Consider the following 22,649-nt stretch of genomic DNA (forward strand, 5'->3'; position numbering starts at 1 on the left):
AGGGCACGACAGTTAACATATGCTCGGTATATATACTGCCGAAAATTCACTCTGGCACATTGCCTGAGCAAAGTGCGCTGCTCCTTAAATTCCCAATAGGGACGTTAGTAATGGGGGGGAGACTGGAACGCTGTGATGGACCCAAGCATAGATAGGTTATCAAACAACACTTTAAAATCGTTTGTGGAAGCCATGGGATTGCTTGATCTGTGGCGGGCGCATAATCCACTAAGCAGACAGTACACTCACTCGTCGTCAGCACATCAGGAACAGACTACTTTTGAACGCAAGCCTGCGAGGCGGGCGGTTTCAGAGGGGCAGCACACAAGGCAAGAGGCCACTCGGACTACTCGCCAGTGGCGGTTGCTCTTTAAAGGCCTACTAGGGCCTACACTCTCTCACCACGCATAGACCCATGGTTGGTTAAAAACAGGGAGACACGAGATAAAATCCATGAATGCACGAAGCAATATTTTCAGGAGAACCGGGGATCAGTTGACTCACAGGTGGTTATATGGGAAGCATACACAACAGTACATCGAGGTTATACACAGGCATTGACCGTGGGAGAGAAAAAAGAGACCGTTCAAATACGAAGCGCTTGAGAAGGAACTACTTACATTTGAAAGTACTAAAACAAGCCAGACGACTGCAGACCCACGGCTCAGCCACCAAATACACCTTAAGCAGAAGGAAATGAGGGACCTAGCAGAAGGGGCTGTCAGGGAACACAATAGGGCCACCCAACAAAGCATAAACGAGGTGAGGGATAAAGCGACGAAGCTCTTAGCATGGCTGGAAAAAAGAGACAGAGAAAGGAATTGGGTACTAGAGGTCCTAAATGAGAAGGAAGAACTCTGTGTAAAAGGAGAAAGTATAGCAGAAACCCTGACGGCTTAATACAAGCAGATATCAGTCTGTCACAAACCGCACAAGGGAGGACTGTGCTGAACTGCTGAGAGAGATTAGACTCCCCATGATACCACAAGACGATACGAAAGAATTAAAGCAAGACATTACAGAGGAAGAAATCTGTAGTGCAATAGGCGGCCTCCGATCAGGCAATGCAGCTGGACAGAACAGTATTCCAATAGAGCTGTACAAGAGTGGCAGCAACAGTGGCCCAGCACATGCTAAAGATGTTCGAGGAGTCACTACAACGGGGCAGCCTACCAGTAGACCAAAGACTGGCCAAAATAGTAGTCATCCCAAAGCAAGGGAAATCTCGAGTGCTGTTCCTCATACAGCCCAATATCCCTGCTAAACGCAGAAGAAAGGATCCTGGTCAAGATTATAGCCACAAGACTGACCGGGATAATGACAGGCCTTATACACCCAGATCAGTCGGGCTTTATGCCTAAGCGAAGCACCAGACTAAACCTTAGGCGATTATATGGGGTGATGCACATAGCTAAAACCAAACCAGATGAGAGTGCTGTATTACTGTCATTAGACGCCCAAATGGCGTTCAACAGTTTAGAATGAGAGTACTTGTTCGCTGTACTAGAGTGTCTGGGATTTGGTCCAAAGATACAGGCCTAGATTAAACTACTCTACACTGATCCCAGGGCAAGAATATGTGTAAACGGAACGGTATCCAGGCAGGTGACACTTGGCAGGGGAACAAGGCAGGGAAGTCCGCTCTCTCCTAATCTGTTTGCATTCGCAATGTAACCGCTGGCAGCATGGGCCAGAGCTCCAATAATAAGAGGCATTAAGATAGATGAATGGGAGGAGAGGATTTCGCTATATGCGTACGACATACTCCTGTATGCCACAAGACCTTATTCGATGGTGCACAGAATACTACACATATTTCAATTGTTTGGGGGCTACTCTGGTTACCGAATACACTGGAACAAATAATTAATATTTGTAATGGCAGGAGGGATACTGGGCTTGTCAGACATGAGCAGCGCACTTCCAATGAAGACCAAATTTAAATATTTTGGAATAATGATTACAAAGACAGAAGATGAGTTTAGAGAGGACAACATAATTCCCCAACTGCAAAAGCTAAAAGTGGATGTGGCACATTGGAGGAAACAACCGCTCTTACTGATGGGCTGAGCGGCAGTTTTTAAGATGATGGCCTTGCCGTGCCTGTTATGTCTTATCAAATACTCCGTACAGAATACCAGCGAAATACTTCCAAACAATAGATGCGGAACTGCGGCAGCTCCTATGGAATGGGTGGAACCCCAGGATAGCGTTCGGCACACTACAGAGAGGCCGCTTTGATGAGGGGATGGCAATTCCAGATATACTCAAATATTACTGGGCAGCACAATTAGCCACGATTTATGATCTATGCAGGCAGAGTGGAGCCGGCTTACTGAGTAGAGACCATTGGGAAATGGAACCGAAGGGCTACCCAGATGCTATATATATAGCAAGAGGCCCATTGGAGGACTGCCAACTCACACGCAAACAGTCAGGATATGGAAAGAGGCAACAAAATTTCTAGGGTGGGAGGACAGATTGACAGTGAACACCCTTGTGGGCAGGGATCTCCTGAGGGAAGTGCAAAAGTTACAAAGGTTTCCGGGCTTGGCAACTCCTGGGTATAGAATTGTTAGGAGATGTGTGGAAAGGCCAGGAAGTGGTGAGCTTCCAGAATCTGCAGAAAGAATACCAACTGTCGTACACAAAAAGATTTAAATATGTGCAGTTGAGGCATTTTCTAACAGTACACATAAAAAAGGGAGAAAGTATCCCTGAACACTCACGGATTAAGGATAGACTCTTAGCAAATCAAATACCGGAAAAAGCAACCTCCCTAATATACAAGAAAATAATTAATAACACTCCGGATCTGTTGGTAAACCTTAGGGAGCAATGGCGGAGGGATGTTGGACCCCTGGAAGAAGAAGACTGGAGGTCATACAGAGTCCAGCGGAGGTAGCCATCAGGTCCCGCTTTAGATTCATACAACTTAAAATTGTACATAGAGTATATAATACTTGACAAAGACTTAGTCGGATTGGCAAATGCGACACACCCAAGTGCCTGAGAGGTTGTAATGGAGAAGGCACCTGTCTTCATATGTTGTGGAGCTGCCCCACTTTGCAGAGATTCTGGAAGGGGACAACAAAAGAGATGTCCAAAATGTTAGACCAGAGAGTACCAATGGAGGCCAAGTGGCGAATATTAACAGTAACAGGAGTGGACTGATCACGATAAACAAAAATATGGCTAATGTTAGCCGACATGGTGGGAAAAAGAAACATAGCTAGACTATGGGGGACAGCTCGAGTTCCAACAGTGAAAGAATGGGAGCGGGATATGGATTGGTGTTGTGCTGCAGAGAAGTTCATCTATCGGGGGCGAGGATGCCCTGACTAATGGGATAAAGTGTGAGTAATTTGGCAAAATACAGAGAGCTGTAAATATAAGACCGATTTGGAATACACGAAGGGCGAGTGTGAAATGGAGTCTTGACATTACAAAGAGCGCTGAAATGCAAGCTGGACATGGCTGAGATTAATGCGACAACCAGAGGGACTAGATAAGAAACAAGGGGATTGTATTGAAAGAAGGGAATATATTGACATGTACTGTAAAGTTTTAATATGCATTGTATGTTTGACAAATAAAAAAATGTAACAAAAATAATAGAGAAGGAGCAGCTGCATGGTACGAGTCTTGAGGAATGAGGGTATGGCAGAGGGCGAATATAATAGATTGCAGGAAGGATACGCTTTCACAAGCAGAGAGCTTCCTGAACACTTTTCTACTCACAAGCCCTCCTCATAAAATTTTCCGTGAGTCTCCACAAAGCATGTGAGTATTGATCCTGGGTGAACTGGCGCCAACAGACCGCAACAATACGATGTGAAGGGCTGAATACGCTATTGTGTTGAATCCGCCCAAAGAATAGCAAAATTACTTGACATTTTTTCGGAGGGAGAACAATTGGCATAAGAGAGGTGAACAAATTGGTACACTGACGATACCATAGTAAATCTGCTTCTTGCATGATTATAGGATAGAAAATACAGTAGCATATCCAGGTTGAACATTTGCTGTCTGAACTAACAGTTAATGAATCTGACAGCTGATTCAGATTCATCTTTTTCAAACACCCTAATAATGAAGTAGAACCAGGCTGCTTTACTAGTTTGTAAATGTCTCCTTCAAACGCCTTGTATTAAACTATTTAAAATGTACTTATTTTCTGCTGCTCTGTTACAGGTGTAAAAGATTTTGAGATGAACAAAATGTCGCCGAAAACATTGAGCAAACTGAGGGCGTTCTGCAGTGCACCGGAACACTCATTTGGAGTGGAGGAAGCCCTTTTTCAAGGTGCAAAAGTAGATTCTTTGGATCAACACAAAGAGGGTGGAGGCATTCAATGCAAGAAGAAGTCTGATTGTTCCGAGTCAATACATGACCATATAACACAGAGGGTATGTAAAACTCAATTAGCAGACTCCATTAAGTTATTTTGGTTTGAATATCTGGTGTGTTGACCATCCTTTAAAATAAACAAGTCAATAATTGCTGCTGATTTACACTGTGTTCATGGCAGATAAGTTGATTTTTGAACTTGGTTTAATCTTGACTGTACTTTAGGTATGCAGATAAAAGTACAGTGTGAATGAATTCAGTGTATAGGTTTCGCATTGATGATCACTTCCACACTAATCCTAATTTTAGCATGTCCAGGGCACCCACTGCAGAAGAGTGTCCAAACGGTTCTTTAACCATACTGTGTGGGAGCCATATGAGGATTCTGTACTGATGGCATCAACATAAAAGTAGAAGTCTGTAACAGATAGTGCAGAACTTGCTGCAACAAATTGACCAAACACATTCTGTGCCATTTTTACTTTTTGCATGACTAGGAATGAAGAACACAACCCATACTGAAGGCATAGTGGGTGGTGTGTAGACTGAGAGACTGCCCTAGGAAGTTTGAGAAGGTCTTGTGCAAATAATGGTCGTTTTATGGGATGGCAGAAGATCCTGTAACCTCAGACACAGAATCCTCAGCATCGGAATATATTTTGATAGTATCAAAGACTGAATATTTACCTCATAAAGTGCAGTTGACCACAAGATGTGTAATGTTATGTATGGTGTGATGCATTGTTGATATTTCGTTTAAAACGAATAAAAACATTCCATAAGAATTATTAAGCAATAGCTCACACTCTCTTAATGTAGAACAACTTTTGCCCTATAGCAAAACATTGAGCAAATTTCATTGGCATCATGTTGATTTTTTAAGCTATAAGGAGAAGAGCAAATAAAGTTTGCCGACTTTTTTGATATGCAAGAGAGAAGTACATTAGGTGCTGTGGGCTCAAATCTTTTGTTATTTCCAAATGTACAGTGTCACAGTACACATTTTCCCCCATAAATGATTTCCATTTCCAGTTCTTTATCTGATAATAAGACACAGAAACCCAGGTATTCACAATCAGAGGTTTTGCCCATTCTAAATGGTATTTTCAGTTGTTGTAGTGGTAACCTTTGCATCACAGTTGTAGACCACAAATGTACATGTTTTGTATTCAGATACACAGTTCGTGTTTCATTCTCCTCCACTATTTGGACCATCCAAAGTATTTGTTCACTCTTTAGTAGTGAATGAATGGAACAAAAGGGGATGTAGCTGGGCCGAGGGACAAACCCAAGTCGCTAATTGTGATGGTCACCTATGCATGTTTGTCTTCAGATAGGGGGGTACTAAATATGCCATATGTCTGCAGGAAGGGAGGTTACAAGCTAGTGGCCCGATTCACCACAGTACTGGCAGAAAAGTTATGTATTTTCACTTGTCGGTTTATGCGAGCATTTTGCATTTATTTCTGACTTTTAAGGAATTCATATGGAGTGCTCCTCAGATACTGCGATTGTCGCAGTTTCCTATTATTACTTATTTATATATGCAGTAATTACCAATTCCATATTGCTGTATATGTAACTATGACTCACGATTAACTGTTAAACGTTTTTATTTATACATGTGGAAAATATTTATCCCTTTTAGAATTTGATTCCCCCATACCCCTACAGATTTAGCAGGTGATTCCTCCCCTTTCCCACCTTGTAAAATTTACTGCTGCTGGTTAAGTTGTAAATCTGACTTTTTCCTGGAATGAAGACAACCAGGGAAAGATCTGTGATCACTCACTGCCCTTTCTCATGCTAACTGCTGTGTTGTGCTAAGACCCTGCAGCGTGGAATCCATCCAGGTCCACAACTGGGGCACAGGACGCCACTTCCATTACGAGGAAGTGAAGGGAGGAGCACGGGTAATATGGGAGGCGCAGAGGCCTTCTAGAATCGAGCAATCTAGAAACTACAGGGTGCAAGACAAGCTCCACCAGCAGTGCAAGACAAGCTCACCCAGAAGTACAAGAGCATTGTAAGAGAGTGCTCTGATAATAAAGAATAGTTCAGTAACAGATCTGTCTCAGTGACATCTTTTAATGGGAACTAAAGGTGCAGCATTTAGCAACGAAGGTGTGATCCAAACCTATTGACTCATTTTTGTCTGAGACACTGTGGTTGTAGCTGGCACTATAATACATATATAGGCATTTAATATTTTGTTTTCAAACAGAACATGCTAGCATTAGTGCAGCTCATAAGCATTAACATGCTGGTAACTTCCTATCTTTGTGTATTTACTTTTTTAGGAGCGTGTTTTTTATAGCACTCAAGGTAGTTTACCTATATTGGACCTTATACAGTTGTGCGAAATAAAGCAGGCACCCACCAAATAATGTCAAGTCTTTCCAGCTGCACTGTGGTCTTACCCACTGGGACCCAAAGAACCGTCTGGTAGCATTTTGGCCTATGTGTCATAGAAGTGCCAGCGTCCACCCACACTGGCAGTGTTGCTGGTTCTATGGGGTTTGTCTTTTGAATCACTTCATTCTATGTAACAAACCTGAAATCATATATGACATTTGGGAAGTTGAGTAATATTTGGGGGAACATCCAAGCTTTATGACTTTTCTGAATTGTAGGTACTTGCTGATTAACCTCATTTTCTCAGATAAATTGTCCTCTACTTTGTGGGGAGAAGGAGATGCTACCTAATCAGGTTCTTCATGAAGGAGAGATGATGAGCAGCAGTGATCTGAGATCCCTCCTTTGTGTGCATATTTTGATTCTTAGTTATAGAAAAATCAGTCTAGTGCTATGGATTACCACATAGGTGATACTGAGAGTTTAGAAGTAGATTCTTCTGGCAAGTGGTAGGCAGTGCAGGGCTTTGAGTGTAAGGTTGTTGTTGTCATGTCGATCCAGGCTTAGAACTTGTCTGACAGCAGCATTCTTGATTCTGTAGAGTTTATTGAATTAGCTTTTTGGTTGCCCAATTTTAGAGTTTATTCTCAAAGCATAATGCATTGAAAGTAATCCATTTGCACCCTCTAGCAACAAAGAATAAGATGTGTAGTATTTATATAAACCTAAACAGTGTTTTGTTATCCGCAAATACAGGTAATATTTGTTGATTTTGTAGAACCCGCATATAGAAATGATCATATTTGTTTAGGACAAAACCAGGGAATGGGCATAGATAATACTTTATTTAGCAACAGGGTGAACCTTTTCACATGTTACTCAGTAAGTAAATTCTGAGAAAAATGTAATGATCTGGAGAGTATGATTAAGATTGCCAGTGACATAGCTCAGTCGTGTTTCATTTGTAGAGTAGCTAATGAAATCAAGTGTGCCTAGAAAGGTCGCTAGTAATGTAAACATTTTTTGGGGCCCATTTGAGGGTCAGCACTCCAGACTATTATAATGTCAGAAATATTGAAAAAGTAAATGAGTGTCAGTACCAGCGGCGGCCACCACATAAATAAAGTGGTGAGGCGGGGGAGGGGAAGAGGGAGGGGAGCGCGGGAGGGGGAACGCAGGGGGTAGGGAGTTTAATAGTAATAAAAAAGTTAAACTTGCTGCTGACAGCTTCCCACGTCGCACCCCTGTGCTGGTTCTTCTTGGTCCCAGCAGACACTGTGACCACGTCAGAGACTCTCGGTCCAATCCCCGTGCTGCTCTGGATTGGCCTGAGTGGGTTGGAAAGATGCTCCGCTCAGGTCAGAGAGTCTGTGGGGGTTTCTCCAACCCGGCTGTTCAATGCAGCTGAGATCGATTAACCTAAGTGTGCATGTGTGTTTTGGTCGGCCAAAGAAGTCCGGCCAAACACACATTCTCAACATGCTCCCTTGGAGAGTGCACATAGCACTCGTCCTATCTCCTCTCATGCCTCAGCCCCGCCCCTCCCTGCACACCCTGGCTGAGCCAGCTGCTTAAAAATAAAATGAAAATGAATATCGTTTTATTTTTTAGCAACTGGCTCTTAGCAGTGGGGCAACGCTTCTCTGCCATTGCAGAGGAGCCGTCCATGATCAGAACAATGGTACATTTATGTTCAGCACCTGAGAAAACTCCATAATTCTGATAAAAACAGACTAGTTCACAAGTTTAAGATCACAGATTAAATACAACTTAAAATGTAATGAAAATATACATCCCCATACCTCAGACGTAATGGTGCCTATACAGAATGGAAACTCTAATCAAGTAAAATGTAAATTAAGGTTTAAGTGCCTTTGAAATAAATTTCCCTGATTGTTATATACCTCAACAGTGGCCAGTGTTAAAAGACTTCTAGATGAGGAGAGGCACATACATTGCACGCTGCATCACTCCCTGTTGAGTCCATGGATACTGCAAAAATAGTCTTGTAAATAGATTTGGCCAGTGCAGCCATTACAACAGACATGATAGGCAGGCTGGGGCGTGACTTTGCGCTAGCCAAGATGGCCACATAACAGAAGAGCTCCGGGGCGGACCTCCTGCGATCAACATAATCCGACTCTCATCTGCCCGATTCTGAGTGACAGGAGTCACCGGAGCACCAAGGTAGAGGGTGACTCGCACCTGGGGCGGAAGTGGGCCAAATAAGAGGCCTGCTGGAGTGAGGAGCGGTGGGACTGCGAATGGCCCGGCAGCGGACCACAGACGCCGGCTAACCAACGGGATAGCAAACTGGCCCAGAGGTAAGATCTTGCAGACGCCAGGGTGTGGGCGGCGAGCTCCGGGACCCTCCTCCCCCGTGGCGTAGCAGGAAGGAGCTGCCGGCACCCGGGGCTGAGGTGAGGCCGTAACAGAGCGTCCAGAGAGGCCCATAAGAGGAGGAGGTGGCGAGCCTGTGCGCGGCCTGGGGGGAGGCTGCGGAAGCTGGCGGCCCATCGGATGTTTGAACTGGCCTCAAATTAAGACCCAGCAGGCACCCAGGTGTGGGCAGCGATCTCCGTGCCCCTCTCCCCCCCCCCAGTGCGCAGCTTGCAGCGGCGGTGTCCGAGGGCACCGCAAGGTGCAGAGAGCTCCACAGGCCTACGCAGAGGCCGTGAACGACTCCGGCAGCCTGCCTTTCCTCCCGCTGGGGTAAGGCAGCAGCATATGGATTTATCAACACAGGGAGCCAAACTGGTGCCGCCTGTGAATCTCCAAGAGCGAGAGGAGATTCGACTGAGGAGTCCTGGAGGCCATCTACTGGGACCATAGAGGCACCCTCGCTGGCTACCCCAGCTGGCAACTTCACACACAACTGAGAAGGGACTGGGGCCAAGGCAGAGGGAATAGGCCAACCCCCCCCCCCCCACACTCTCTGAAGGTGGAGTGCGTCCTGTGTGACGCAGGCTCATATAGGGCTGTGGGCTGATTAATGCAGCGGTGCTCCTTAGGGAGACTGTAAATGTAAAGTGGTATTTATAGAGCGCAATCTGCCACTCCCCAAGGAGTATCCTGGCGCTGGGAGGTCGGAGGTGAGAGGGGGCCCTGAAGCCACTAAATAAGTGAAAGACACAATTTGTCTGGGGTGCTGAATACCCAAGTTTTTAGGGCCCTCCTGAATTGTGTTTCTGTATTCAGCAATCTCAGATGAGGGGGTAGCAGGTTCCAAGCTTTGGTTCCCAAAACAGCTACAGTTCTTCCTCCTTTAGTTTTAAATTTAAAAGTGGGTGTTTTGAGGAGGTTGGCAGATGAGGACCCGAGAGTCCTGGTTGTGATGTAGGAAGTGAACCGTGCCGAGAGATACTTGGGTCCCAGTTTATGCCTGGCTCTGTAGGTGATTAGGAGGATTTTAGAGAGGATTCTTTTGTGCACCGGGAGCCAGTGAAGGGCTTTTAATGGCGCAGATGCCGAGGATCTTCGTGGGAGTTTAAGGACTAAACTGTGATATTGAGCCGGCGGTGAGACAAGACTCTGTGGCACTGGCAGGAGGGCCCTCTCCAGGCCACGTCTCCATCTACTGGGGCCATAGAGGCACCCCTGCTGGCTACCCCAGCGGGCAACTTCCCAGAGAACTGAGAAGGGACTGGGGCCAGGGCAGAGGGAATAGGCCAACTCCCCTCCCCTCAACCCCCCCCACCCCCCCATGCTCGAAACGACATGCGGCCCAAGGGTGTTCCCCCAGCCCAGACCAACAAGTCGGACAGGTACGCCGTGCCCAGGAAGACAATGACAGAAGGCGCTACATCACCAGACCCTCAAGAGATGGCACAAATGGCCATGGGGGCCATCATGGCCGCTATTCGAGACCTGAACCAACAACCCTAGAACCCAAAATGGACAAGGTCACTATTGAGGTGACACCAGTACGGGCAGACATGATTAAGACCTCCGAGAAGGTCGCTGTGGTGGAAACTAACATTAAGGAACTGCAATCCACCACCAAAAAAGTGGAAGAGCTGATACAACAGCTTACACATCACCAAAAGATAATGGCGGCGAAGCTGGAAGATCAGGAAGGGTGGGCCCGCAGAAATAACATTAGGGTGGTGGGAGTTCAGGAGTGGGCAGAGGGCCCCAGAATAGGTCTGTTCCTGGAGGACCTCATAGTGAACCATCTGCAGTCCAAAAGACTCTACCTTCTTCTAGCTGGAAAGGGCGCACAGGGCACCAATACCAATGCCGAATGCCCCCCAAGGACTATTATTGCACGGATCCTCAACTATCGAGATCGCAATGCAATTTTAGAAGCCGCTCAAATCAAGGGTGGTTTACCATTTGTTGCCATTTGAAAATACAACCATTCATTTGTTCCCGGACTTCACCCTCATGGTTCAATGTCAAAGACACACATTCCAGGAGGTTAAAAGAGCACTGCGGTCTGAGAACATCAAATACAGGATGCTATTTCTAGCCAAACTCAGGGTTCTAGACAATGGCAAATCTTGGTACTTTACGTTGCCTGATGAGGTATAGTGCTGGCTGGAAGAAGGGAGAGCAGTTAACGAACAGCCATGACGGGGAAGCAGCCGAAGACACAGGGACCCATAAGACTCAGCGCCACAGGAACGGCACACTGAAAGCTCAGGGATAAGCCCTCTTCTAGGGACTGAGCTCCTGAGTTAGAAAGAATGAAAGAGTCAGAGGGAGGGCAAGGGGTGTGGGTGCAGATCTGGAGGGCATCTGCCAGAAACTAAATGTTACTGATCACAAGAATTGGCGGAAACATTGTGATGCATGGCTTGAACACCAATGCCCTCCACATTTGACTATGGTACAGAAGTAGAGTCTTCTATATCAAGTATCAGAAACAGGTAAGGAAAGGTGAGCGGGAGGGCTGCCCTCGGTCTATAAGCGGCAGCGCTAACCAACCCCAAGTTATAGACTAATGGTTTCATTTGGGCAACAAGCTCTTTGTAAATTGGGCACGTGGGTAGTTTTAAACCTACAGTGCAGGGTAATCAGTAGAATTGGGGCTGTTTTACACAGTTTAAAATATATGGTTATTCTATGGTTCATGCGATCCACTTCTGAGGCAACACATCAAGTGCATTATGTAGGGCAATTCCAAAGGTACAGGGTGGGCACGTGGGAGGAGAGATGAGTTGTCATATTCTCAATTTCTGACATGGCATCACAACCCACGGCTACACTGAAAATCATGACATGAAATGTCAATGGTTTGGGGGAAAAAATAAAGAGGACTGTGGTTCTACAGTATCTCCGTAGGCATTCCCCTGACCTCTTCTTCCTACAGGAGACGCACCTACGATGCAATTTCTATTTAGCACTCAATTCGAGCACACGCGAGATTCACATTGGCTTCTCGGAGGCTGGCGATTCTACAAGGAATGCAGTACCTATTCTGACAAATCGTATTTGGCAGGACCCACTGGGTCGGTTCGTGGCGATCGATGGGACGTGGGAGGCGTGGAATCTGAACATGTGTTCCATATACATTCCGCCAAAACTCAATGCAGAGACCTTCCCTGAGCTCAGCAAAACACTGTTAGATATGCCACCAGGTCTGCTCGTAATGGGAGGAGACGCGAACACAGTGATGACCACCGACCTCGATAGGACCATAGGGACAGCTCGTGGTGGGAAGCCATCCCACCTAAGGTTGTTCACAGAAGCGAACAGCCTTTCGGACCTTTGGAGACTCCACAACCCAACCAACAGACTATACATGCACATTTCGGCAGCACATGGTAGTGGGGCGCGGCTAGACCACCTCTTTACACAATCCATACACATGGGACATTTCCGTGGGGCGCAACATAAAGCAAGGGGTATATATGACCACTCAAAGGTAGAGGTCCAATTTCAGGGTCTCACCAGAGACTTTTCCATGCCACTGCGCCTTGCCCCCTGGTACTTTAAAGACAAAGATGCTCAGGAAAAGTTCAGAGAGCGAACGCAATTGTACTTTAGCGAAAACGCTGAATCGGTGGAGTCAGGCTGTAACCTCTGGGAAGCGTACAAAGCGGTGGCCTGGGGCTTTGTGCAGGCAGAGATGGGAGCGCAGAGGAAGGAGAGGAGAGCCATCGGCGAGAAACTGGAAAGGGACATAGAGACCTTAGAAAGATCGCCACTATGCAACGGGGCAGTTGACCCCTAAGTGAGACATAAGATACACTTCAAACAAAAGGAATTGAGAGGAATATAGGAAGAACCGGCACACAAACATGTAGTGGCCACCCAGAGGCGGCTATACGACCTAGGAGACGAGGCATATAGGCTTATTGCATGGCTGGAAAGGAGAGATCGGGAACGGAACTGGGTTGCGGAGATTCGAGAGACAGATGGTAGGGTACGAAACTCAGGCAAGGAGATAGCTGAAGCCTTTGCGTCCTATTATGAGACACTACTATACCAATCGGAAACAACTAGAACAGGAGAGGAGAGTGCTGAACTGCTTAAAGATGTCTCTCTGTTAACACTCTCGCAGGAGGACAGAGACGACATCGAACAAGACCTGAAGAAAGAGGAACTAGAAAGGGCCATCCGAGTCCTACAATTGGGAAAAGCTGCAGGACCGAATGGGCTGCCAGTGGAATTTTTTAAATGTGTAGCATCGGTGGTGGCAAAACTGATGTTAGATATGTTTCTTACCGCACTGCAGGAGGAGAGCCTACCCGAGGACCTGAGAATGGCCGAGATTGTGGTCATCCCACAGAAAGATAAACCACTGGAGCAATGTGGCTCCGATCGGCCCATTTCCGTTCTTAATTTTGAAACAAAGGTTCTTGCAAAGGTATTATCCAGTCGCCTCAACCCCATTATCTCCTCAATAATTCACCCAGCTCAGATGGGTTTTATGCCCCAGAGAAGCACCAGGCTGAACCTCCGATGCCGGTATGGTGTTATGCACGGGACGGCGACACACACAACAGAACCACAGCGGTGCTGTCTCTAGACACCTGCATGGCGTTCGACAACACTGAATGGCCTTATATAGAAGAGGTCCTGAATAGGTTGGGCTTCGGCACCAAATTTTGTGCTTGGGTCCGCCTGCTGTACCGTAACCCAATGGCTCGAGTTTGTTTAAACTGATCGGTCTCCAGATCTTTTGCATTGCACAGGGGCACACGTCCGGTGTGTCCCCTGTCTTCCATGATCTTTGCAATGATGCTGGAACCACTAGCTGCATGGGTCCAGAAGGACCTATTGTTCTGAGGTATTGATATGGGGGTGAGTGGGAGGAACGTATTGCCTTATACACTGATGACGTCTTAATATACATAAGCAGAACCAGGCAGACGATCCAGAGAATTATCAACATACTCTACCTCTTTGGTAGCTATTCAGGTTACCAGATAAACTGGGATAAATCGCTCCTTTTTAGCTTAACTGGCGATATCCTGCAGCTCACCACTGAATGTAGGGCTCTAATACAACTGGACCAATTTAAATATCTCTGCATCAGGATCACAAAATCGGATGAAGAATTTCTAAAACCGAATATATGGGCTCAATTAGTAAGATTGCGCTAGGATACAACACATTGGAGTTCAATTACCAATATCCCTCATGGGTAGAGCTGTGTTATTCAATATGATGGCCCTCCCTTGGTTGCTGTATGCACTCCAGAATGCCCCCTGCAAGAAACCGAAAACATTTTTTCTGGCAATTGAACGTGAGCAACGTAATCTACTGTGGGAGGGTGGCACTCCAAGCATAGCATTGCGTAAGCTGCAACATGGGCTCTTCGAGGGCGGGCTGGCTGTCCCTGATATTCGGAATTACTATATGGCGGCCCAACTCATTAACCTCAACGGATGGGTCTTTGTGCCCCTCTCTGAGCCAGCATACAGTTTTTTTTGTTTTATTTTTTTATTATTTGTCTATTAAGCGCTTACATTACAATACACTTTAACGGTTATGGCATAAATGAACAAAGCGTCGTCCCCCACTAGGGTTACACATTTATAGAGGTACATCAATGCGTGTCCGATATCATCAGGCACCACCAGAGTAGGAATGCATATGCATGGCGCCCTACAGATCAGGGTGACTCAGGAGATATATTTTCAGTGGGGCCCAAAAATCTTTCGGGCGAGACGATTCAGGCAAGTCTTCCGCATATATCTCCAGTTGCTCTCAACAGTAAACAATATCTCTGATCTGCTTCCGGATCGTGGACAATCCCCTTGCACCCCAGCACATCGCCACAGCTCGTTTGGCCAGTAGCGTCGCTACAGCCACCAGCCTCCTATTGCAGGGTTTTAAAGACATTACATTGCCCAGCAGGCATCAATCAGGCACACATCTCACCCGTTCCTGCACCACATCCGTCAGCACACCCTCAACTTTGACCCAAAAAGCAGCTATTCCAGTGCACAGCCAGGAGAGGTGTAAAAAGTCAGCCTCTGGTTGGCCACACCACACACCACAAGACGAATCACGTAACCCGAATTTTCGCAATTGGGCGGGAGTATAATAGAACTGGTACAAAAATGTAAAGTGTATAATGCGAAGGTTGCAATTAGCCGTAAGACGCCCCATTGACTTAACAGGATCTCCAAGATTCTGCAGCCAACGTGCCCCCCAGTGTTTCATTCCACCTCCCTCTCATGAAGAGATACAGAATATAATTTGGTAATGAGGCCCTTACGGTCCTCTCCAGCAAGCACCGCCTGCAGTGCTTTCAGCGGTTGCGGCTCCGCAGGGTAATCAGGATAGACGTCCCTGACCGCCTGTCTAACCCACACATACGTGAACCCCAGCATGAAGCTATGTGTCCCTCCCGCTTGCACGTCCGCCAAAGAGCGGAACTGGCCCCGTTTGTAGAGATCCCCCAGCTGCGTAATCCCAACCTTTTGCAGTGCATTCAACGCGGAGCGTTCCTGCACCGCCGATCTACCTGGGTGCGCCGCCAGCTGTTATCTAGGGGCGTAAAGATAAGGCAGCTGTGCCCGTTTAGCCAATGCCTTCCAAGCTCAGGCAGTACATTGCACCGGGTTGATATCCGTCCGGGGACCCCCGCTGCCACCTGAGAGGGCAGCCACCACTAATGGCAAAGGGAGTATGGCATCAGCCTCTGGTATGTGGAAGAAAGCATTGGGGAAATAAACAAATAATGCGCAAATTGCGCCTGTGCGCATATATAATAGAGGCGTAGATCCGGCGCCTCAAAACCCCCACGTTCAAAGGGCTGTACCAAAGTATCCCAGCTGCAACGGGGCTACTTGCCTCCCCCAAACAAATGTCAGTAGGGCCGTCTGTAGCGCCTGAAAGACGGACATGTTCAAGCGAAGCGGAATATTCACAAAAGATATAGCAATTTTGGCAAAATGGTCATCTTGGTCACCGCGATGCGATCCGCGGACGAGATAGACGGGCTCACCCGTGATTTGTGTGATAGGGTGCCCATAATTCATGAGGATGACCTGCTCAGGATCTGTATGTAACCATACCTCAAATATGTCACGGGGTCCGAGGTCCAGGAGAATGGGAAGTCTAAATCGACCTCACGGGTTCCAGCTGTCAAGGGGAACACCGTTGACTTGGCCCAGTTTATCCCTAAGCCAGAAAATCCTTAAAATTTCAAATATTCGGGTAGCAGCGCAGGAAGGTAGGTCGCAGGTTCTCGGACGTACAAGAGCATGTCATCCGCATAAAGTGAGACAACGAGCGGTCGTTGTCGGAAGCGTAGGGCAGCTGGGGCATGCAGCTGGCGCAGCTTACAGGCCAGCGGTTCTAACGCTAAGGCAAATGGCATCGGCGACAGGGGCATCCCTGCCGTGTACCCCTGCCGATGGGGAACGCCGACGACACCCACCCGTTCACCCGAACCCTGGCAGCTGGTTCAGTGTACAACACCCTGATCCATTGTAAAAAAAAAAAAAACGGGGAAACCCCATCCGCGTGAGTACAGTGAACATGTATTCCCATGAAAGAGAATCAAAGGCCTCCGTGGCGTCAAGTAGTACCGCCACTGCCTGAAAGTCGGGGTCAAAATATTGGAGAGTTGCAAAGGTTGTGCGTGATGGAGCGAGCAGGCACAAATCCTGACTGATCAGGAAGGACCAGCAGGGGGACCAGCGGCTGAAGATGAAGAGCAATCATTTTAGCTAAAATGTTGGCATCAATGGTAATCATGGACAGTGGACGATAGGAATCGCAACTATTAGGTTCCTTGTCAGGTTTCAAGAGCATCACTATCAAAGCCTCCCTTAACGAGGGCTGAAAGCGTCCAGTATCATATGCCTCCGCATATACCTCAAGAAGTCGGGGTGCTAGTTCAACCGCAAACCTTTTGTAGAACTTACTAGGGAGTCCATCTAGGCCTGCAGCTTTACAGGTGGGGAGAGACATGATAGCCAGTTTCACATCCTCCTCATCAAAGGGTTGGATAAGATATCGATATCGGCCCAGGCCGCATTTAAGGCCCACAGTACCACCGCAGCGCGGGACGCGCTTTCTTGACCCTGTGCCTCACCTTGAATCAGGAGCCAGCCGTGAGGGAAACGGCCATCTCTGGGGGTCTACACCTGATCTGAATACAGCAAATCAAACACCGCTGCCGTGAGGGGAACGGCCTAAGGGAAACTACAACTCCCAGCACGCGAAGCACCGGGCGCTTGCCGCTGACGTCATCAGGCAGCACCCGGGCCGCATTTAAGGCCCACAGTACCACCGCAGCGCGGGATGCGCGCGGGCAGAGCCCGGGCCAAGCCCGGGCCCGTCCTTGCCCGTCAGGGGCCGAAAGAGGCCGGGCTGGGCCACCCCACTGACAGCCTCCCATTTGGACTTCCATAGTTTTAAGGTAATTTAAAAAAGGGAAATATATTATTGATTTGAAGTTCGGACATTGCTGTGGAAACCAAACCTCTCTGGCTATAGGATTTATACACCTAACCGTTTACTCCTTCTAGTGTCTAGTGCTGCGTAAGTTTGCAGGGAGGAATTATAGCAAATTGAGCTTCCCACCCTGCTTGTAAATATGAAAGGGAATGGTAAAAACAGTAAAAAAAATTCTAAGTCTACTACATCCTGCCCCACGACCAGGCATCAGACATTAACGACGCAACCCCTCCCAAGTCTTACAGCCATTGATAAAATGCTCCAGAAAACAATTGGGGTAGTGGCAACAGCTATAGAAAACACGGAGAGGCGATTGTCGATTTACCCCTGCTATTCCATCTTTCCAATCTGCGGAGGATTTTTCAATTGCTATCACTAATCCCCCTGATTTTAATTCCTCTCTTATGTGTTCCTTTGCTGTGTTGCCCTGTGCACAGCCTGTACTTAATGAAACTAATGCTCCAGAGGCTATTAAATCTCCATCTTATTCTGTAGCCAAGAAGGTGTTTGTAACTCGCCCCGCAAGCAGGAAACTTAGGATTGGGAAAAGAAAAGTAACAAAAAAAACTATGCCTTTAATTGATTCCACTTCGGTTGATGGTGGTCTTTCTCCTTCGTCTTCTATGGGGGCACCTCTCTGGGCTACCCATCTGCTACTTGACTTCCAGGCTCATATGGAACAGTTACTTGGTTCATATTTTAAAACTTTGTCATCCAGGTTGGACAGACTAGTTTCCACCATTAACAACGTAGTTCTAGGGAGAGCCCAACTGACCAGTTCATTAGGGAACCCTAGTACTAGTTCTGTTTCCAATCACGATAATCCCCCTGTTAGTAAAAATATTCCACCTGTACCCCCCAGCTAATCGTCAAGACTATTCCTGACACAACTACATCTTTGTCTAGGGATACAGGCATCGGTAGCCCTATAATGCAGAGGGGGTCTACCGAAGTGGGGGTAAAACCTCTGGATAAGCAAGCACAAATGAACAGAAATACTGCTAGGGAGGGGTCTCAAATCGTGCTGCCTTGTATAGATCTCCCACCAGAGTCCCTACCATACGCTGTGGTGCTTGTTGGTGTGTCCCCCCCCCCCCCCCCTTAACCCAAGGATAAAATGAGGACTATTCTGAATTAAAAAACAAATGTGTGTACTGGCTTAACTCCAATAGGCCTCTTCCCTCCAACACCTCTGGTGAAATATTGGGTGTAAGAAGAGTAGACTGGATTGGGGCCGCACCTAAAACCATAGCAGGAAATTTTGTCATTATCAACTTTAGGCACACACTCGCTGTAGATTATATCTGCAGCAGGACACCAATCCGGTCTAATACTCAAATTATTCCACTACACTTGTCGTACTTCTACCCGGCACCCCAGCTAAGAACAGGGCAGAATAGAGGTATTTGGTGTGAGGGGGGCAAGAATATTTTGCATGCCAGAGTACAACAGGGAATGACAACTTGGGAGGACCGGTGGCAAACTACCCCCCTACTCTCACTATTCCCCCAAAAGAACAGGTTTAGTATGTTGGAAGAGGTTGACTGACCAGATGTGAGGCAGAGCCCTGTACCACATATTGATAACATTTTGGGTACCCAAATAGCGACAGTGGTGGGTAATGGTGGAAGCAGTACCTCTGAATATGCATTAATACCCCATTCTTCGAGCATAAATGGGGGGAGGGATGAAAGCGAGAGAAACTACTGAATATGTGGGGGCTACTCTTCCATCGGAGGTGCCGCTAAGAGATGAGGTAAGGGATATGATATTAGAACCTAATATTCAAATACGAAGAACTAGTTCTAACCAAAATGAGGGTGATCCACTGGTTAGTAATAGGGTAGAAGATGGGAAAATAAAAATTCTGTCCTGGAATGTGGCTGGGATGAAGAATAAATTATCCATTCCTGAGTGGGGCAATTTCATAGGCAGGCATGATATTTGTTTGATGCAAGAAACATGGGCATTAGAGAAGAATGTAAGGACTGGTTTTGCCACCTTTGATATTTTGGCAACCACAAGTGGCAGAGGGAGACCTTCTGGCGGTCTGACAACATGGGTGGGTATGCACTTGGGCGTCCAGGCAGTCCAAATACCAACTAACTCCCCTGACGTCCAATGTGTACTCTTAACACTTAAAGATATGTCACAGGTTGCCATAATAAACATCTATTCTAGACCAGTTAAGAGCGGCCAAGAATCTGGCACCATGATACACTAAAGCATTTCATATTGTCACTCGACCCCTCATTTGCACTATTAGTTGGAGGTGATTTCAATTGCCAATTTGAGCCCCTTGAGAGCTCGGATATGGGAGAGTTGGATGAAGAGGACCAGTTCTGGCATGTTTTGGATCCTCAAATTCCTCCTGTTAGAGCTTGGACCCCTCTGGTCCTTCAAATTAAGTCCTTCTCCCTTGCAATGTCTTTAAGGGCCTGTAACGGGAGGTTGAAACCCGATTGCCCGGGGTCGGCTACGTTCAATAGACCAGGGCAAATTTCCATCATTGATTATATATTGATGGAAACCAGACATTGGGATAAGTTGTTGGAGTTTATGATATACCCTAGACAAGATAGCGATCACAACGCCCTTGTCTTAACTCTTAAACCGGGAAGCTTTGGGTTAACAAACCCTCCCCCTGACCCCAATGGCCTATCGCTTCCCTTGCTGATATCCAACAATAGGAGGAGGGTCAAATGGCCCTATTTCCAGAATTCCCCCGCTAAACTCGCTAAAATATATCAGATAGTTATACCGTTTCTTTCTGATATGGGGGATATAAGTGAAGGTAACTTATGTGCAAATTCCCAGGGTACCCCCCTGGAACTTCATAAACAGCTGGTTGCCAAGCTGGTGGATGTGTTCAATCCTGTGGGAAAAAAATGCCACCAGGACAGGACACATCCCTGGTATGATGCCTCCTGTAGAAAATCAAAAAAGGATCTGCTTTCTGCAATAAAAGATGAAGATAGAGCCAACATTAAGAAATTCCGCCTAGAATATAAAAAGGCCATTCTCAGGGGAAAGAAGGACTGGGAGGAGCATAGATGGGAGGAACTTAGTTCAACCCTCTCTCGAAGAGATTCCAAGGCGTTCTGGGCTATTGTGAGTTTTGGTGTGAGTAGGGGAGTCTCAACCCCAATTGCAAATATAGCATTTTGGAGCACTATATGGCGATTCGGGTGAAGATATCACGCTCCTTTCTAATCCCGATTTACTTTTGGATCATAGATCAGTGAGATGGACTGACTCGGTCTTTGGTGAAACTATGATCCGCCCTCCGTTTGCCGCCTCTGAGCCCCAGCAGGAGTATCGATTGCTTGGGTTCTCGGACGGCGGACGGAGTGAGGACTCCCTGGTGGATGGGGGCGAGTTTCACATGGATCAGTCCGAGGTCACTACCCTCAAGGAAGTAGAGTCTGCAATAGCAAGGCTACTACCTAATAAAGCTCCTGGATTAGATAAGATGCCCGCGGACCTATTTCGGTCCCAACCCAAAATATGGGCACCGTACCTGGTGGTTTTATTTAATTCAATCCTTATGGGGGCTGATCCACCAGATACTTGGTTAGGAGCAGAGATAGTCCCCATTTTCAAGAAAGGCTGCCCGCTAACCCCAGCAAATTATAGGCCCATTAGCCTTATAGATACCTCCCAGAAACTAATGGGTAGAATTATTTAAGAGAGAATTCAAGGGTGGATGGAAGAAAACGAAATATTGACCACATTACAGGCCGGGTTTAGGTCGGGTATTTCAACTATAGACCAAATTTTCCAGCTGCAGGTCTTATTTTGGAAAACTGTGAGAGTTGAGGGTGGTAGCCTCTACTTCATCTTTGTTGATCTGCGCGCCGCCTTTGACCTCGTCCCAAGGGAAAAGCTGTGGAAAGTCTTAGCAGATATGGGTCTCCCACCCTACCTATTGAACATCTTAATTATGCCCAAGTTAGATGTGGGAGGCATGGCGATCTGTCTGCACGCTTTCCAGTTAGGAAGGGTGTACGACAAGGATGTGTCTTGGCCCCAACCCTGTTCAGTCTTTACATCAGTGGTCTTGTGGACCATTTAGCTGATGTAATTGATTATGATGCCCCCAGGCTGACCACCGGCAGAGTGCCCGCTTTGATGTTTGCGGATGACACTTTGTTGATATCCAAAACATCATCGGGCATTCAGCGTACTCTGGACGGTTTTGTTGCATTTTGTACTGCTCGAGGATTGGAGATAAACTTGGATAAGACCAAGTTTATGATTTTCAATCCTCCGAAGCAGACCCGTCCAAACCCCACTCTTAACGGCTCTGCGCTTGAGAGAGTTAGGACTTTTGTTTACCTTGGGATCACCTTGACAGAGAATTTTGACTGGGATTCTCAAATTTCGAAATCAACGCTCAGGTTGTCCCAAGTTATGGGAGGGATTACCAAAGTCCAGCGAACTTCGGTCTTTAAATCGGCAGCTCCGGCTATAGAAATATATCGACTACAAGCCAGAACGGCCTCATTGTATGGAGCTGAGCTTTGGGGCCATAAAAACATATCTAAACTTATCAGGGCTGAGCAGGGTTTTATGAGAAGCCTCTTGGGTCTGCCGCTAAGCACACCACTTATTCCTTTGCGATTTGATCTGGGGCTGGAATCAATCGAAGACTTAGCAGCTCTACGGCCCATGCTCTATTGGAAAAGACTCTGGTCAGTGCCTGAATTGGCACCATACAGAGAGGAATTCCTAGAGGTCTGGGCTCTTATAAAAAAATAAGAATATCGCGTGGTTACACCACATCAAGAATCTCAGTATTGGCCGGATTGAGCTCTGGGAGTCCCTGGAGGTGTCCTGTCTAGGGATAGCTAAATTGGAACTTACAAGTCAGCTGAGGCAACAGAAATTACTTGCCCTACATGGATCAAGCTCTTTGGGGAGACTTTCCAAAGAGTTTCTCTTAGTAAAAGCTGAAACGCGAGCAGAAGTCTTTCTAGACGTAATCTATCCACCCCTCGCGAGGAAGCTTTGTATACAGCTAAGACATGGTAGCTTACCACTCAGGGCACTCACCCACAAATAGGCAAATTCAGAAA

At 46.8% G+C, this 22,649-nt stretch overlaps 1 protein-coding gene across 3 annotated transcripts in view; it reads left to right on the forward strand.

Annotated features, from left to right (window-relative positions):
* Nucleotides 1-22,649, forward strand: part of MSH3 (mutS homolog 3) — a 2,607,526-nt gene that overhangs the window by 77,247 nt on the left and 2,507,630 nt on the right. For all 3 annotated transcript variants that reach the window (XM_085632401.1, XM_085632403.1, XM_085632402.1), the window contains exon 3: nt 4,195-4,409. In XM_085632401.1, coding sequence (XP_085488527.1) covers nt 4,195-4,409 — 215 coding nt within the window. The remainder of the gene's footprint in view (nt 1-4,194; nt 4,410-22,649) is intronic.

Source organism: Triturus cristatus, chromosome 2_1 (genome assembly GCF_964204655.1).
Source record: "Triturus cristatus chromosome 2_1, aTriCri1.1, whole genome shotgun sequence".
Lineage (NCBI taxonomy): Eukaryota > Metazoa > Chordata > Amphibia > Caudata > Salamandridae > Triturus > Triturus cristatus.